This window comes from Canis lupus, chromosome 8 (genome assembly GCF_011100685.1).
Source record: "Canis lupus familiaris isolate Mischka breed German Shepherd chromosome 8, alternate assembly UU_Cfam_GSD_1.0, whole genome shotgun sequence".
NCBI classification, from domain to species: Eukaryota; Metazoa; Chordata; class Mammalia; order Carnivora; family Canidae; genus Canis; species Canis lupus.
The window spans coordinates 46192433-46211982 of record NC_049229.1 but is presented as its reverse complement, the minus strand read 5'-3'; the positions used below and the strand labels follow the sequence as shown (position 1 = coordinate 46211982).

The following is a 19550-nucleotide window of genomic DNA, read 5'->3' as shown; positions in this document are numbered from 1 at the left end:
CCGTGGGGACTCCAGGCACTCCCGTACTACGTGGCCAGTGCTGAGTCAGGGGTAACACTTAACTATTGTTGTTGCCACTGTTATATATATATAAAAAATTTGGCCAATAGACTTTTTCCCCTCCAGCAATCAGAACTAGGAAACGCCGCACTGTCAGTTGAGGCCCTGACTCTTGGTTTTGGCTGGAGTCATGATCTGCTTCTCCATCCCGCCCCCCACCCCACCATGCTTTCTCTCTCTAAAAATAAATAAATAAAATTAAAAAAAAAAAAAAAGAAAAGAACTAAGAAATGTGAAGGACTGTCCCTGTTAGCATGATATCCCAGGGGCAGAGAGAGGTCAGAGGAAGCCACTAAGGATCCATGCACAAACCAAAGGCATAGGGAGGCAGGGCCATGTGCAAGCAGAACTTAGGAGGTAACTTGAAGGCTTTCTGTTCTAGTGATAAAAATAGTCAAATTAAGATAGGAAATAATGGAATCTCACTATCTCATGATCTTCCCCCCACATCTCTTTCCTTCTCAAACATTCACACTTTTTTAAAAAATTAATTTTTTTTTTTTTTTTACCTCATCTCTATGTCCCATAAAGTGATATCGTCGCTGATCCAGGGATTGGACGGCTCGGCTGGGGTGATCAAAGGATCATATTCCACATACTGTTCCGTGTAAGCAATTAAGCTGCAGGAGGGAAGCAGAGCAAAGAATGCCGCTGATTTCCCATAAAAACTTGTATTCTGTTTTACACAAGCATTAAAACTGTCTTCGTATAATTCTAAGTTAAAGGAAAAACACCTTCACTTCCACCTCTGATAAACTCAACTGTTTCATTTCTGCCTGTTTCCTTCTCATGGCCAGTGTATCATTTTTGCATCATGCCGTCATAGTATACATATGCATTTTATATCTTTTCCCCACTTTCCTCTTTACCTGGACCCTGGCGCACCCTTCCTGGCTGCGGTTAGCCTGACTGATAGGTCTACACCTGCTTGTGTGTTACCCCTCACAGAGACTATGGATCTCAGGACATCTGGGTCACACCAAGGACACCAGAGTCCCTTCAGGCTGCCAGCCACGGGTTCCCAACTGGGGAATGTCTTTATTTCAAAGACTAAAATCCTGATAGACCAAAAGGAGGTAATGCATTACAAGCATTTTTCCACAAAGCGACTTAGTTTTTTCAGTTATAATTTAAACAGCCATATAATCTTTTTAAAACAATAAAACAGTACTAAGTGATTTCACATACACACACAAATAGCAAATTTAGAGAAAAAAAAAAGAGAAGAGAGAGTTTTTTTTCTCCCATCCTTTCTCACAGAGACATCCACTTTCTACCATTCTGTTTCCTTAAGGACTTACCTGTATATTTCTAAATTTTGTTTTTACAGTTGTTCTTGATTATCTATTTTATTTTATTTTAAAAATATTTTATTTATTCATGAGAGACACACAGAGAGAGGCGGAGACATATGCAAAGGGAGAAAGAAGCAGGCTCCCCATGGGGAGCCTGATGTGGGACTCAATCCCAGGACCCTGGGATCATGACCTGAGCTGAAGGCAGATGCTCAGCCACTGAACCATCCAGGCACCCCTTGAATATCTATTTTAGATGAGAATTTAACTTTCCCTTCACCAGTCCCCAACTTACCCCCTCTCTACCTCCTCTCATGATCCTCCTAGGAGACATATAATAATTTTTGTTAAATCAATAGTCAGCGTCCACATTATTAAACTAGATACAAATTATTTTATGCTGAACTAAGTAGCCTACTACCCTCCTCAAGTGTTCTAACAAATCTGTAAAACATCTAGCAATAATTTTTCCATATCTTAAAGACAATACATAATCGTTGTTCAGTTCTGTCTCCCTGTCTCTCAGAGGCCCTCGCTTCCAAGTCTTGAGTACTCTTGCTCCAGACTGGACTATTTGCTCCACACATGTGATGTCACATCGCCCTCTTGGGATGTCCTTCACTTATGTGTGGAGCCCTTGCTTTTCTGGGCTTCACATCTGTTGACTGGTTTTACTCCCTGGTTGGGTTGAAACACTCCTTGAGTAGTTTCCTAAGAAAAGACACGTAAAAACTATTTTAAAGCTTTGCAGGTCGAAACATATTTTTTATTCTATCTTGATACTTGACTGAAAGTGCTGGACACAGAACCCCAAATTAAAAATCACCTTCCTACAGAATTCTGAGGGCGTTGCTCTACCGCATATTTTGACATCCAGTGTTACTGCTGAGAAGTCTGGCTTCAGTTCGATTCTTGTTCTTTGGCTTTAGGTCTCTTCTTTCTTGAAACAGTGTCTTCTCTGTATGGTTGTAGTGCCTTGAAATTTCACCCTGGCCCTTGCTGGTTGTTTCTATTTACTATGCTGGGTACAAGGTGCAAGAAATTTAAAAAATATTATTTCCCAGAAGTATTATTTCTTTGCTAATTTCATGCCCTTAATTTCCTTGGTCTTCTCTTGCTATAATTCTTTCTAGTTGGATGTTGGACATTCTGGATTGGTAATCTAATTTTCTTAGATTTTTTTTTTCTAGAATGTTCTTCTGCCCTGCCACTTTTCATCTTTTTTGTCTTTTTGCTTGACAGTCCTTCCTATCTGGTTGTTTGTTTGATTATTTATTTATTTATTTATTTTATTTGGGCTATCACTTTCTTAAGTTTCCAGAGTTCACTCTTGTTTATGATAGGATCTAGTTCTTGATTCATAGATGAAATATCTTCTGATATCTGATATTAATATTTCTTCTTTATTTAAAAGAAGAGAGACATGAGAGACACACAGAGAGAAAGGTAGAGACATAGGCAGAGGGAGAAGCAGGCTTCTCGCAGGGAGCCTGATATGGGACTTGATCCCGGGAGGCGAAGGCAGATGTTGAGCCACCCAGGCATCCTTATTTCTTCTTAAAAAAAAAAAAAAAAAAAAAAAATATATATATATATATATATATATATATATATATATATATATATATATATTAGAGACAGAGAAGAGAGTGTGAGTGGAGGGGGAGGGGCAGGGAGAGAGAATCTCAAGCACACTCCTTGTTGAGTACAGAGCTGGACATGGGGCTCAATCCCACAACCCTGAGATAATGATCTGAGTTGAAATCATGAGTCAGACATTCAACTGACTGAGCCACCCAGGTGCCCCCGATATTAACATTCTGAGGATATTAATTCCATATTTTTGTTTTCTGTTTTTTGAATAGTTTTTGGTTCCTCCAAGTCGCTTTTGCTCTTTGTTTGCATCACAGTCCTTCATACTGGGGTTTCCCTTGAGTGTCTGGAAAATCTTACACACATCTGCTTGTGTGTAAGAGTAAGATACTAAAACCTGCTTGGAGACACAGGTGTATGTGGACAGGGCTTCATCGTCAGGTCATGGGCAGCTCACCAGACTTTTTTAAACTAGATCTCCAAATGAGGGATTTGGGGCCTCTCCTCAGGGGACATTGATTTTTCTCTAGAGCACGGGTAAGTAAATGTTTTCTGTAAGAATCAGTAAATATTTCAGGTTTTACAGGCCAGAAGGTCACTGTTGCAATAACTCAGCTCTTCTGTTGCAGCAAAAAGCAGTTATAAATAATTCATGAATGAATGTGTGTGCTTGTGTTCCAATAAAGCATTATTTGCAAAAACAGTAGAATGGAGTGACTTGGCCCCCAGATTGTAGTTTCCGAGTCTCTTGCCTGTGGGCATATACACATTTAGCTCCTGGACAGTTGAGAGCCAGGCAGAGGAGGGGTGGATGGTCCCACTGTTCAGTATATAGATCTTCTATTAATCTGCTTGTTTTCACCTGGCTCTTTATGATGTAAGGTGCCTGAATTCTGAGCTGATATGACTCAATTTCTCTGGAGAATAAATTACCCATCTTTTATGGTGGTAGAAACAGGGGAGAGATGATTTCCTACAGGGCATGGATCTAGGCATCCAAAAATCCAGAGACAGACTTTACCCATTCGTCTGGGTTAGCCTCATGCTTTATTTTTAACTTCCATGGTCTCTAGAACTTCAAGAGCCAAGAGCAAATTTTGTTGGGTAATCTGGCTCACTTTGTTTTAATACTTACACTCTTAACATGTAGGATATAATGTTCTTCACTCTGTCCCCAACCTTCTTTTTTAAATTAAATTTTGAAATATTCCAGGGATACAGAAAGACATAAAAATTGTAAGGACATCACCCTTATACCCACCACCCAGTTAAAAAATAGAGATAGGGGACCATGGTTATGCCCTAATTCCATAGACTCTCAATCTTGGAAAAATCTGTTGAAACTCTTAATCCATTAATTTGTTGACTGTGTCAGTTTATACCATTTCTATTCCTTTGCTTACATATTGTTTTTGAGGGGGAGAGAAAATAAACATATGTCCACAATATTGTCTTGAGTGAATTTATAATAATTAATGTAATCATTTCCTTTATACTAGACACAGAATTTAAAGTGTTTTAGGACACCATTGTTCATATCGGTTTTTCCATCTTTTGGGTTACTTATTTAGAATTAACACCCATAAGTGGAAATTTTGGGCCAAAAGATATGAATATTTTTATGGTTATCAATTCACAATAAAACTTTTCTCTAAGCACTGACAACTTGAGAGTCACCAATCTCTCCTGAAATGATAAATTCAGAGCCACCGTTCTTACTACTGAATTGCAGAGAGCAAGCACGGTCAATTACTGCTGAAAGTTGAAGAAATTAGCCAGCAGCTACATCTCATTGCTACTCAAAAAGTGTGGTCTGCAAACCAGCAGTACAGTTATCACTTGAGAGCTTCCAAGAAATGCAGAATCTCAAGTGCCACCCCAGACATACAGAGTTAGAAACTGCATTTTAATCCGATTCCTCGGGTGATTTATATGCACACTGAAGTCTGGGAAGCACCACATCTTATTCTTTAATTTTCCTAGGGGCTCAGGACACACATTTTATTCGTCCAAGCAAAATGAAGGAGTCTGGGATACTTCTGGTTTTAAACATGACTGCATGTTTCCTATAGCCTCACAGCCTCCTCGCTGTCCCAGGTGTGGCCTGTCCAGGGGAGAGGGTAGAAGGAGCACTGGTCCAAATTGGAAAACCTTAGTTCTTATTTTCGGGTGAACCATTTAAGTGCTCTTTGTCAAGCTCGCCATGTTACATAATGGCCTTGCTGAGCACTCAGGACCATTTGAGAAAAAGTGGGAAAGTATTTCAAAAGAATCTTCCAAGTCTTCTACACATGTAAGATATGTGATTGCAACTAGCATGTGCAGTGGAGGCATGTTGTCCTTGTAGGAGTACAAAGTAGACAGTGTGCCCAGGCGAGCCTTCACCCCTAAGAGCTTTGTAGCATCTTAGGGCTCTGGGGCAGCACCGTGGCAGGAAGGCTCAGACTACAGGCCTGTGCTGTGACAGCTCCACAGGGAGCCATCCTTTGCCACATGGGATAATTCCATCCTTTCTGAAAGAAATGGGTTGCACATTAAAGTACATAATAGTCACCTAGGGCTGCTATAGCAAATGACCACTAACTTGGTGGCTTAAAATGACAGAAGTCTACTCTCATTCCTGGGGGCTAGAATTCTGAAATCAAGGTGTCAGCAGGCCTATGCCCGCTCTGAGGGCTTGAGGGAGAAGAATCCTTCCTCACCTCTTCCAGCTTCTGTTGGTTCCAGGCAGTCCTTGGCATGTAGGTATGTAACTCCAATCTCTACTTCTGTCCTCACATGACTTTTCCTCTGGGTCTGGGCCTTCTTCCCTTCTCTCTCTTGCTTGCCATTGGATTTAGGGTCCACGGGGATAATCCAGGACAAGTTCACCTCAAGATCCCTAATTTGTATTTATAAAGACTCTTTTCCCAGATAAAGTCACATTCATGGGTCCCATGGACTGGGACTTCCACATACCCCATTGGAGGCCACTATTCAACCCACTGCAAGGAACGTGAAAGAATGTGGCCATGAGGCTGGAGAGGACACACTTGACCACCTGATTCCTTCACTCAAGATGCCACAAAAACAAAGCAGCAGCTGATAACCTCAATCCTGTTTGAGGGACGATGGGCCAATGGGAGATGTGTCTGAGGCATGGTGAGGTGCTGAGGCTTTCCTGATTATGATGTACTTGGGTGTCCACTGCATTCTCAGAATTTGAGATGGTGGGTGTAGTCCATGGCTCTCTTCAATGGTGACCCTTTTGTCTCCCAGAATGTGCCCCTAGCCATTCCAATAACCTCAGTCTCCAGTGGCCCCAATCTCAAATGAAAGACTTCTACCTAAGCAACCCAAGGCAAAGGGTATGTGTGTTTGGAGTGGGGGAGTGTGTCTCCGAACTAATTTCAAGTTATGGAGGATTTTAAAAATTATTTTATTTTTTAATTTAATTTTTAAAAAAGATTCTATTTATTTATTCATGACAGACACAGAGAGACATACACAGAAAGAGAAGCAGGCTCCCTGCGGGGATATGGGACTCGATCCTGGGATCCTGGGATCCTGGGATCAGGACCTGAGTCGAAAGCAGAAACTCAACCACTGAGCCACCACGTGTCTTGGAGGATGTTTTTAAAAACCAGAAATGGATTTCCCTCAAGTAATAACACATGGAGATGGGAAAACAAGATTTCCTCCCCTGCCTTCCTTACCCCTCCTCAGATTTCTGTGAGATGGGCTAGAGGTTGCACTGGATGCCACTCCAGCTTGTTTTATGTGGCCACACCTACAACTGGTGAAGGCAGGTCTGACCGGCCATGCCATACCTAGGTTCCTGGATGGAGCCCAGCAGAAGTACCTGGGGTGAGGGGAGGCAAGAGAGGCTCAGGAGAGGCTGGGTGAGAATTCTGAGTACTCAGGCACTCGGGGGAGCCTGCCTTTCGGCGGCCTGTTAGTCATTGCCTAATGAAGACAGCTGCTGTGCTGGCCAGCCCAAGGCGGCAGCACCTTACAAGGCCAGGGAACAGCTAGGAGGACACAAGTTGTAATGAAACATTGGCTCTCAGCCAGGTCTCTTTAAGAGAAATTAGGGGATATCTTCAGAAGGTGGAGAAGAGGTGGTGAGATTAATGATGATGATGGTTCTAGAGAAGTGGTTGAGAGCCCAAGGAGGGATTTTTGTAACCACTGAAATTAAGAGCAGGAGATAGGACTATGGAACCGGCATTAGGTGTGAATGAAGTTCCTATGGCCTCACCCCGCATCGTGCTTTCTCAGAGCAGGGTTCAGATGGGACCCTGGCTATATGTGGAAGAACACGTGAAGAGAGAGGTAAGAACCTCCTACAGAAGTCCTGCAATATGCACCGAAGCAACAGAGAACAAATCAGCATGATCCCTAATCAGTCAACCAGCGCCGATGGTAGACAGCATTGATCAACAGGGAAGTTTGTTGTATTGGAAGACACACAGCGATTTTGTTAGAGTATAGCTACATAAATAAAGTTGGTTGGAGGCTTTGTAAAGAAGATAGTATGTGCATTTTGAATGTAATATTTTATTGGTAGAAGTGGGATGTACTGACTGAATCATCAGAATTAGACAGGGCTGGGGATCCCTGGGTGGCTCAGTGGCTTGGCACCTGCCTTTGGCCCAGGGCATGATCCTGGAGTCCTGGGATCAAGTCCCGCATCAAGCTCCCTACATGGAGCCTGCTTCTCCCTCTGCCTGTGTCTCTGCCTCCCTCTCTCTCTCTGTGTCTCTCATGAATAAATAAATAAAATCTTTTTTAAAAAAGAAAAGAATTAGGGCTACACCAGGACCTTCTGACCAAGCAAGAGACTTGGAATTTGTTTGTTTTTTTAAAGAGGGAGTAGGGAGGGGCAGAGGGAGAGAGAGAATCTCAAGCAGACTCCCCACTGAATGCAGAGCCCGACAAGGGGTTCAATCTCACGACCCTGAGATTATGACCTGAAATGAAACCAAGAGCTGGATGCTTAACCAACTGAGCCACTCAGGTGCCCTGAGACATGGACTTTTTTTTTTTAAAAAAGATTTTATTTTATTTATGAGAGAGAGAGAGAGAGAGAGAGAGAGAAAGGCAGAGACACAGGCAGAGGGAGAAGCAGGCTCCATGCAGGGAGCCTGACATGGGACTCGATCCTGGGTCCCCAGGATCAGGCCCTGGGCTGAGGGTGGTGCTAAACCGCTGAGCCACCCGGGCTGCCCAAGACGTGGACATTTTTAAAGGTAGTTTAGAAAGGAAGATCTTGAGATTCTAAGAGGAAGTGAGATATTGGATGGTATATTAGTTTCTTACAGCTGCTGGAACAAACTGCTACATACTTAAAAGCACAAATGTATTATCTTATAGTTCTAAGGGGTCAGAAGTCTGAAATGGACATGGTGGGACTAAAGTCAAGGTGTTAGCAGGATCATGTTCCTTCTGGAGGCTCAAGGGGAGAATACATTTCCTTGCCTTTCCCTCCCATCTAGTAGTGGTATCCCATATTTCTTGGCTCCTGGGGAGCCTCTTCAAATCCAGCAATACCTGGTCAAGGGTGGCTCATGTCACATCACTCTGACACTGACCTTTCTGCCTCCCTTGTCTACAACAAAGAGTCTCTTAGTCACACTGGGCCCACCTGGATAATCCAGGGTAATCCCCTTATGTTAGGTTAACTGATTACTAACCTTAATTCCATCTGCAAACATAATCCCCCTTTGCCGTGTAACCTAACACAGTTATAGATTCTGGGGATTAGGACCTGGGCATCTTTGAGGGACTATTATTCTATCTTCCACAGGTGTAATATGAGAGGCATTTGTCCAGAAGGTAGAGAATGAAGTCACTTAACAGAGGGTGTGCCGGTAGGTAAAAGGTGTATACAAGGCCGGCATGGACTTTTTAGGAATGGCACCAACATGTTTTATTGGACTGTCATTGTTACAACCTATGCAAATAAACTCAGTGTTCATGAATCTATGCTTGCCTGTGTCCTGTTTGTCACCACTGCATGGAAAAGACAGGAGACAGCAAAGTGCCTTCTCTTGGAGGTTCCTCTGAGTGGCTTTGGCTCTTAGTAGTCCGTCGCCTTAACTCCTCTCCTAACTTTTGGGGGGTTGATCCTTCTCAGAGAGAGGGGCAGAGAAGGTTAACTCCATAATTGTGGTGGCAGAGGATTGAGAGAAGGTGAAAGAGTACCCCACACCAGGAAGAGATGGAAGGGGCTCTCCTCTTCCCTATGCTTCTCAACACCATGAGACCGGCCAGAAACCATACAAGGGGTGGAGTAAAAGCAAGCACTGCTCATCTTGTCCCTGCTCTCTTGTCTCTTTCATCTCTCCTGGAGGTTTTATGCTAAGAAGGTATCCTAAAGGTATCCCCAAAGTGGGATACAGAGGAAAGAAACAAAGGGTTGGTTACCTAGGATAAGATCTAAGCTTCATGCAGAGAGAATACCTTTGGGTCTGCACCAGGGCTGTGCAACGCCATTTCTTAGGTGTGAAAAAAGGTACAAATGGAGACAGAAATGCCATCCAGGAATATAGTGAGTGTACTTGGTTAGGTTGACCCCTGTGCTGTGTCACTTGGGGTTTGAGTGAAGCAGCTAGGGATCCTGGGTGGTGAGTAGCCCTCCAGAATGCATGAACTAGCCCAGAAGACATCTCTGGGTTCTTGCTCAGTTTTACCTATCTTCTGGGAATTGCACCCCAACACATAGGGCTGCACCAGGGCTACTTTAGGCGCTGCCATGTACTTATAAACTGTGCTCCTGGCCACAGTTGAATGGATACCTTACTGACCAAAGCTGGGCTAATACTCTCTTTCTCTAGCTTCAAGTGTAGGATCTGTAGTCACAAAGTTCAGGGACTGGAGACAGTCCTGTTTTCTAACACCTGTCTGTGATGAAAGATGATGAGGCCAACGTGGAAAGTGGGGCAGGACAAGTAGTGAAGGAGTCTTGGGAGTGTTGAGCTATTATTTATTTGCTCCTGCTATTCATTCTTTTTCTTTCTTTCTTTCTTTCTTTCTTTCTTTCTTTCTTTCTTTCTTTTTCTTTCTCTCTCTCTTTCTCTTTCTTCCTTCTTTCTTTCTTCCTTTCTTCTTTCTTTCTTTCTTTCTTTCTTTCTTTCTTTCTTTCTTTCTTTCTTTCTTTCTCTTTCTTTCTTTCTTTTTCTTTTTTTTCTTCTTTTTTTTTGTAGGCTCCACACTCACATGAGGCTAGAACTCATGACCCTGAGATCAAGACCCAAGCTGAGATCAAGAGTCAACTCAACTGACTGAGTCACCAGGTACCCCCTGGATCCAGCTATTCTTAAGCCTAGTGGTATCGCTGGTCATCCCAGAGCTCAATTCTGCAGCTCCTCCTCGTATTCTGTGGGTCAGCACATGCTCTTTTTAGCTGAACTGGGTTCAAGCTGGGGTTCTATTGCTTGGCAACAAAGCAATACAATTGAAAAAAAAGGATGGAGGTGATGGAAATGTGAAGGGCAGTTAATGAAGGCAGCTCTTTGTAGCATTAGCTAGAGAGGCTTCTTTTCCCCCAGAACATGCACTTCCTTGCAGTGCACAGACAAGATACTAGAGTCTCCTGGAGACACACAAAGGCAATTAAATGGGCCAGTAGGCAATGAGGGAGGTAGCAGTGGTTGATAGAAAGTTTGAGTCCAAAGTCAACATCAATGACTACAGGAAGACTTGAGTTGGATAGGAAAAGCATAGAGAGAGAACAGAGAGGCAAGGAAAGAGCTATGCAGACAGCTGGCACACGATAGCATACAAGCAACAATGCTCACAGATCCTTGGGTATGTGGGTGGGCCTAAGGCAGAACAGGGAAGTGTTACAGACTGAATTGTCCTGCCACCCACCCCCTGCAACCAAATTTCTTAGGTTGAAGCTCTAACCCTGCAATGTGATTGTTTTGAAGATAGAGCCTAAGATTAAATGAAGTCATGGGTGGGGCTCTGTTTTGCTAGGACTTTCATCATAAAGAGAGGAAGAGATACCAGAGCTCTCTTGCCTGTGTGTGTGTGCACAGAGGAAAGGCCATGTGAGGACACAGCAAGCAGGGGGCCATCTGCAAGTCAAGAAAAGAGGCCCCACCAGAAACCAGCCCTGCTGGCACCTTGATCATAGACTTCCAACTTCTGGTACTGTGAGAAAATAGATGTCTGTTGTTTATGTCACCCAGTCTGTGGTATTTTGTTATGGCCACCTGAGCTAACTAGTACAGGAAGAAATGGAAAAAAACTAAATACAAGAAATCCAGGGGAAGTCCATTAGGAACATGACTTCTCACTGAGCAGTTTTAACATCCTTGTCCCTTTATTTCTGCCTCCTTCTGATTAGTATATGGTGTTGTTATTATCAAATGCCAAATTCTCACATCATTAGAAGATGCTGACACACCAGTCATTAGCAAAAAGGCTATCCACCATCATCAGGTGCTTTGAACTGGTTCCTGGGTGGAGTGTGGAGCTGACCAATTTATCCCCATAGTTCTTTCCATTTCCTTGTAGAAAGGGGAAGAAATTCACCATCTGGCTGTCAAGAGTAGAGCCCATGGTCAGTCATTCAGTCAATATTATTGAACTACAAGTGCCATGAAATAGTGAACAGCTCTCTGGATCACAGGATGATGCTCACATTGAGCTCAGAGCAAAGTCATGGCTTCTAACAACTTTAACTAGTAGTCATGGGTTACTATAAACACACATATATACATATCCACGCACACACACATATACATATTTTATATATGAGGACTCATATATATGACATATATGTTATATATATTACAGTTGACCCTTGAACAACATGAACAACATGGGAGTTGGAGCACTGAACCCCTGTGCGGTCAAAAATCCATACAGCTTTTGACTCCCCCAAACTTAACTGCTAATAGCTACTATTGATTAAAGCCTTACCAATAATATAAACAATTCATATTTTGTATGTTATATGTATGATGTGCTGTATTCTTACAATAAAGCAGAAAAAAGAAAATGTTAAGAAAATCATAAGGAAGAGAAAATACATTTATAGTACTGTCCTATATTTATTGAAAAAATTCTGTGTATGAGTGGAGTTCAAACTTGCGTTGTTCAAGGGTCAACTAATTGTATGTATATAATAAGGGGTTATTAACACAGTTTGTTAATTAGGTTCCACTTTTGATAAACCTAGAGAGGAAAGAAATAACAATAGCAAATTTAGAAAACTTTTAGTCCAACTACTTAAAACAATCTGAGAGAGAAGTTTTAGAATTCATCCTTTCTCCCTTAGCAAAAAATAATGACATAATTTTGCTACATTTTGTAAAGAATATGACAAAAAAAGTAAGGTGAGTTGGAGGAAAAAGTGATGGGTTGAGGGGTGCCTGGAAGGTACCCCTAGAGTGATGCACACGTATGGATTGTGGTCCACAGAGCAGATGGGAGAGAAGATGGAGACACAGAGACCAGGGAGATGGACAGTGGGGGATGGCTTGCAGCTGTGGGACAAGAAGGCATCGAGTATAAAGCATTTTGGGCCAGTGACCATCACTCCTACTTTAGAAATATAATACAAAGGTGCTACAGCACTCATTAGGAAATTGGGGCCTCTACAGGGGGAGGAAACCTGGAAATTGAATGTGGAAAAGGTGACTAGAAGAGTGTGTTTGCAGCCCCTCAAACTGTATGTGCAGTTTTCCAGACTCTGCACTAAAGAGAACCAGGATAGGAAGAGGCTCTGGCTAGAGAGGGAAGGGAAAAGCCAAGTAGCACTGTGGAGAGCAAAGAGCAACATTATTCATTCATTCATTCATTCATTCATTCATTCATTCATCACATTTTTTTTCACACTGGAGAAGGTGAGAAAAAGAGAAGATATAAAGAACTCCTAAATTGGGGATCACCAAGAGAAAATAGATTCCTTGGGGAAACTTGGGATGAGTGAAGGGACGTGAAGCTGAAATTAGCCCCTCAGAAAGAAGAGTATATACCAGGCCAGATATTTCAGCGCTTCTAGGTCTTGGTCTGGATACAATCGCCCTGGCTATTACATTGCCTCTGATCTTTCCTTCTCTGTCACCTAAAGTGGGCTGGGAAAAAGGAGAAGCAAGGATCTCACGGTGTCTGGAATCACATAAAGGCCACGTTGCAATGACCTCTTTGGCCTCTTTTTTCCTTCCCCGAAATTATCATTAGGCATTAAGTTCCTGGACTTCCATCACCCTAGTAGGTTTTTAATAACCCTTAGGGTATCCAGCCCCTTGCTGTCTTATCTCATTTCGTTAATTACATTTCATGATCGTGGAGGGCTGGGAGGCAGAGAAGGAACCAGAATCCAGTTTCAGAGAGTAGCCGCGATCCTAAGATGGACAAGCAAGATGATGTAAAAAACCAATTCAGCAGTCAGCTGTGGTGCACAAATGACTCCCAGGGATAGGGTAAGGACAGCCAAGCACACAGGCGGATATGGAATGAGACAACTCGATCTCTCTGTGTGGGGCAGCGTGGCGTGACTCCTGCAGTGATTGGGCATAGCTCAGTGCCCCTGTGAATGGGGAGAAGTCTTTGCAGAAACCCTACAAAACATAGAGACTTTTCAGGCAAATGCTGAACTAAAATGGAACTAAAATGTATAGAGTTTTGCATTCCCAAATTGGTTTGTCAAGTGCTATAAGGCTTGGGTAAGTAAAAAGGGGGCTCCCTTCAGAACTCTGGCAAAGGACAGTAAGACTTCTTTTATTTGGGGATCCCTGGGTGGCGCAGCGGTTTGGCGCCTGCCTTTGGCCCAGGGCGCGATCCTGGAGACCCAGGATCGAATCCCACATCAGGCTCCCGGTGCATGGAGCCTGCTTCTCCCTCTGCCTGTGTCTCTGCCTCTCTCTCTCTCTCTCTCTGTGACTATCATAAATAAATAAAAAAAAAAATTAAAAAAAAAAAAAAAAAAAAGACTTCTTTTATTTGGTAACTTTAACTACTGAGGGAACACTGGTGAGATATACGACCCAAAGGGCCTCTGAGCAGAGTTTACAAGGACATAAACCCTATGCCTTGAGGCTCATCATCTGAATTCAGAAGAGCACACCCCTTGGAAAAAACTCTTTATTCTTGCTTTAGGACCAAGGCTAAGGAACTTGGTCATTTGATTTCCTGGTATAGCAGATCAATTTTAAAAAAGAGTCTATTTCTCCAGCCCTAGAATCTGGTCTGGGCTTGTGGCATGTGTTTGCCAATAAAATACAGCAGAAGTGAGAGTGCCAGTTCCCAGCCTCAAGAAGCTCTGCCTGCTTCTACGCTCTCTTGAAATTCTGCTATTCTCATGTGAGCTGGAGGATGAGAGACTATGTGAAGGAGAGCCCGGTATCTCAGCTGAGGTTATCCTAAACCAGCTGAAGCCAAGATGATCCCAGAGCTGCCTCCCCAATCCACGGCTGCACACGGATGCAAGCATGAACCCAGTGGAGCCAGCTGGCACATAATCATGTGAGCAGTAGCAAATGCCTGTTGTTTGAAGCCACTAGGTTTTGAGGCCAGTTGTTACTCAGCGATATCTAACTGAAACACCTGGTCTGCTATAGATTGTTGACTGGGAACAAGAAAACAAACCAATAACTAAAAAAGCAGAAACAGACACTCAAAGGTTGTAATGGTCTGAGGCTATTTAGGGAAAGGGAAGCAGTTTGTGGCACTTTGTAAGACCTTGATCACTGGTGTTTTTTTTTATTTATTTATTCATTCATGAGAGAGAGAGATAGAGAGGCAGAGACACAGGCAGAGGGAGAAGCAGGCATCATACAGAGAGCCTGATGTGGGACTCGATCCAGGGTCTCCAGGATCATGCCCTGGGCTGCAGGCGGCGCCAAACCGCTGCGCCACCGGGGCTGCCCCACTGGTGGTTTTAAAGCACAGTATAAAAGTCATCTAGGAAAACTAACTGAAAAATAGTGTCCTTTCTTTAAGAAGGCAAATGCATGAACCTTACTTAAGAAAGATGCTCATTTTGGGGCACTGGGGTGGTGCAGTCAGTTGGGCATCTGACTCTTGGTTTTGGCTCAGGTGGTGATCTCAGGGTGGTGAGATCGAGCCCTGTGTTGGGCTCTGTGCTCAGTGTGGAGTCTGCTTGAGACTCTCCCTTTCTCTCTCTGTAATAAATAAATCTTTTTTTTTAAAGTAAAAGATTCTCATTTAAAATAGTTCACATAAAAAGCTTAAGGTGTTAAATGTTATTTATCTGGGAAATTCATTTGTGTGTGTGGAGACCATATTATCCAAAGCAAAAATCAGGTAACAGATAGGACTTTGTATTATTTCCAGGTGCAAAAGGAGCATAGGCTGGGAAATGGAGATTGGTTGCCACGATGTTGGCCTGAAACCACTCATGGTGACAATGGGACAGCACAGTTGAAACCAGAACGACCTGAGAAGATTTGCACAGAAGAACCGAACTCTCCCCATCTGGCCCTTCCTTCCTCAAAGGTGCCAGATTAGTGGTGCTATCAGAGGCACCCGAGGGCAGACACACAGACTGTGGACTGCAGGGCCTTCGTAGGGCTCTCTGTGCAGCAGACGGAAAAGAGACAGGGTGGAAAGAGTGCATTAGCACAAAGCTGCCATCTGCAGGACCAGCTTCACTCCTTGGCTTGCCCTTTGTTCCTTCCTTTGAACACCACGCACCCAGTTCATTCTGTTCCACGTCCTTGATTTCTGCTTCTTTCCAAGACACCATTAAGCACCACAGGGGAAAACCATAATAAAGGTTCATATTTATTGCAAATATAGCAAGTGCCAAGGACTGGGTGAAGCTCCTGCCCTGGATGAGCTCATTAACCCTCTAAGTTAAGTGCTACTGCTCTCTCTCCTTTAAGGAAGTAGCAGAGGGGCAGAGAAATGAAGCAAGCAGCCCAAGGTCACACAGTTAGAAATGACAGAGGCAGGATCACAAGCCCGATGGCTGGCTCCACACCCATCCTCTACATTGTTCTGCTCTGTTCCTTCAGTAGGCCAAGTTTCCTTATTCCCTTCTGGGGAGTGGGTGGGTGTGGCCAAAACCTTTGACCCAATCCTGACTCCTGCCTTTTTGGAACCGGATCTTCACCATCACCAGCCCTCATGCCTCTCCCCAGCATCAGCTCCCGGGGAACTGCATGCATGACATGGACGAGGTCCTTTGCCTGATGGCTAATCCCCACCCATCACCGGCCGCAGGCCCAGGGAAAGCACACCCGGCATGGGGACGTGTGTGCCCACCTGAGACAGCTCAGCTTTCAGCTTTGGGAAGCAGAGCAGTCGCACCCAAGGCCAGCTGCCAGCACCGCCTCCCTGTCCCCGCCCCCACTGAGCCGCTGACAGGCCAAGGCTCCAGGCTGCTTTATCTCCTGCTCACACCCGGCTCCTCTCCCTCCTCCTCTCTATCTGGGAGTTTCCTTGTGGTTCTAATGAAAAACCCTTGTGTCACATTGAAAAGTTGCCAGTTATTGCTGCTGGGAATAAAATCTAGTCTCTGCTGGGAGGAGACTCCTGAAGCTCGGAGCTAGGAGTGCGGAGTGGCTCCTTGGAATAATCTCTCCAGTGCCAGGGGAGCAGCCTCTCAGGCATAATGAGATGCTATCAGGTGGGGCCCTTCCTGACAGCAGTAAACAAACAAACAGTAGGCCCTGCCAGGCTCCCCGCCCCACCTGGACTGTCTCCCTGGCCGGCCTCAGGCCTCAGCACACCTGCCTGGAGTCAGTGGGCTTCCCTCAGGCTGCTCGGTTCAGGCTCTTTCCCCATATCCCCCAGAGATCAGACAAAGTTGGATGCCTCTTTGCCTGTGAGCTCTCAGGTCAGTGAGGGCCAGGCAGTGGCAAATTCCCTCCAAATTCCCCCAAATTCTCAAAGACCTGGTCAGTCCTCTTGCAGATTATTCAAAATGCAGGCTCCTCTGGATCTACCTGGAGTCACTGAATCCAAATCCCCAGAGCTAGGGTTTGAGAAACCCATTCTGAACCCCTCCTTGCCTGGACTGTCCTGCTCAAAACCACTGGACCTGCGTGACTTGACCCAAGTGAAGATGCTCCCTCTAGCCGCCCCCACATTGCTCTCTTAGGACTGCAAACTCATATGTGCCCTTTGAAGGCCAGGCATTACTAGCACTGATCCCCCCAGCACACAAGAATAATCGTTCCTGTCGCTATTCCACAGAGAAAGAAGCGCAGAGTCCCTTGCGGGCTCTAGCACCAATGCAGTCAAGGTCATCCTGCTACCTCACTCAAGGGCACTCTCTGGAACAAAGGCAACCACAGTGAGATGGGAAAAGCAACTTTAGAGCCTGGTACTTGGGAAGCCCCGCATCATGACAGTAGAGGGGGGCAGAGGGGGTGCTCTGTGACTTGCAGAGTCAGCTGCAGCCCTGACTCCACAGCAATCTGTGTCGAAGTCAAACTGAGCTCCAGTCAGTGGCCACCTGCCAAAGTACTTGTGTTAGGGAAAATGGGAATCTCGGTAACTCTTACTGGGAATCTCGATGACTTGATGCTGCCTCCCCTCTGGCCCTGCCCTGGGAACGTTTGATGATGTCTGAAGACTTTTTTTGGTTGTCACAGTTGTGATGTGGGTTTTGGCATCTAGCTGGAAGAAGTCGGGGATGCTATCCTAAAATGCACAAGATTGCCCAGAATATCAATAGTGACACTATCATTAAGTCCCAGAGTAGATATGAGATGCCATCAGAGATGCCAGTGCAAATCCAGGGCTGCCCTTGGCCCCCTGAACACAGGATGTTCACTGAGGGGTTTGGGTTTGGGAGTAGAATTTTCTTAGCCTCGATTTGTTGTTATTTATCTAGAAAGAACATACAGATCAACCTGGGGCCAGCAGAGAAAGGCTCACAGGTTGAACACACAGCCAGCCCTCTGTGTGAGCTGGGTTTAAAGGATCCACTTTACTGTGATATCCAGGAAATGCTAAGACCCAGCATAAGCCCTTGATCCCTCGGATACTGGTCATCGCTTCAACAGTAGCATATGGCTGAACAAACGTTCAGTTTGGGACTGTCCGATCAGATTTATTCCATAACAGATTCCCCAGGTGGTCTCTCCTCTTCACTGAGAATTTTAAAAACAGACCATTTAGTTGACAAAATTGAGTTTCCCATGAGTTAACGGAGTGGGAGTGGAACCAGCTACCGGTGCAGATTGTAGCACAAATGCTCCTGAGGAAGCCAGGCTGGAGGTGCCAAATATTTTCTTTACAGTTGATTTGATGCAGTTCTGTGGTTGATGGTGTGTGGAGGTGGAACGCCTCCTGATGGCCCAGCCCCCTCCTGTTTGCGTGGCCAGCACCTCAAAGGGGCACACATAATATCTTCCCCCTATAAAGTGAACCTGGGCATTTTATAGCTGAAAAGGGAGCAATTCTATTTGAATTAATCAAGAGGCTGAAGGCAAAAATGCATTATGTAGCTTTTAAGGACATTCTTCCTAGATTGACAGGGTCCCGTGGTCACCCCTGAAAAGCTTCAGCAACAAAACATTTCTTGACATCACTCAAGGGAGGTCTGCTGTCTTAGCTGTACTCGCACAAGGGCCTGCGGTTTTTTTTACTCATCAGTTTAAGAAATGACTACAGTCTGCCTCTTGACGTGGTGCATACTTGTTAGCCACGACCCCGTCACACTTCTCTTTTGTTAAATTAGAAGAAAGTAGTAATATTATTGAGGAGAAACATACCTTTCAGCCACTTTGGACATTTTTAAACAATGTCTGTCAATCTGTGCATTCAAAAATGTTATCTGGGGAAAGATAGAACAGAGGTGTTAAGACCAAACTTTTTTTTTTTCACCCTTCACCCCATGAACCCAAACCTTGTATTTCCAAAAATATCCAAACAGCAGCATCTCTGGCCAGCCTTTGCCAACCCTCCAGCTTTGTATTCCAATGATCATTTGCTCTTTTGGAAATTTCCACCACACTCAGGAATCATACTCTACGATTTAGCCTATGTCAATATTCTTCTGTACTGGGTGGTAGCCTAAGTCTTGACTCCCAAAAGTGATTGCAAACTTAGAGGCAGTGGTGTATATCCTACAAAGCTTAGCAACACTTACAGGCACTGTAAATATCTGGGTGGACTAATTTCTAGTGAGTTCCCTCTGTGCACCCTTCACACCTACATCACACCCACCATGTGCTTGGTATACTTGACTAGATCATCAAATAGCTTCTTTGCCTACATCTGTTTCCTCTTCCCCACCCAAAATAAACTTGTCAAGGGCAGGCACCTCAGGACCCCCCACCACCACTGCCAGAAGCCAGTAAAACATAATGTAAAGATCCTAAAGTTACTTGATTGCCAGTGAACTCTAGAAAGGAGTAATGTAATTAGCCATTGTCTGCTGACCTGGGTTGACCAGTTAGCTTCTCATCATGAAGGAAGACAACACTGAACCAAGTGATGCTGAAGTGGTTCTGAGAGTGAGGATGGCTTTATTTGTAAACTTGCCTTTTGAATCATAGCAATAAAGTCGGTGGTTCTGAGCTGGCTTACTCTGTCAGTGCATTACTATGTTAAGGACCCTGTGACACCAGTCCGCCCCTTCCCCCTTCAGCCCCCATATTATTCTGTGGGAACCCTGACTATAGCAGTCAC

General features: G+C 44.4%; 1 protein-coding gene across 13 annotated transcripts in view; it reads right to left on the bottom strand.

Moving 5' to 3' along the window:
* RGS6 (regulator of G protein signaling 6) overlaps positions 1-19550 on the bottom strand; it is a 579647-nt gene that overhangs the window by 60662 nt on the left and 499435 nt on the right. For all 13 annotated transcript variants that reach the window (XM_038545148.1, XM_038545144.1, XM_038545146.1 and 10 more), the window contains 2 exons: positions 18632-18693; positions 570-680 (listed from right to left, as the gene is read on the bottom strand). In XM_038545148.1, the coding sequence (XP_038401076.1) occupies positions 570-680; positions 18632-18693 (173 nt within the window). The remainder of the gene's footprint in view (positions 1-569; positions 681-18631; positions 18694-19550) is intronic.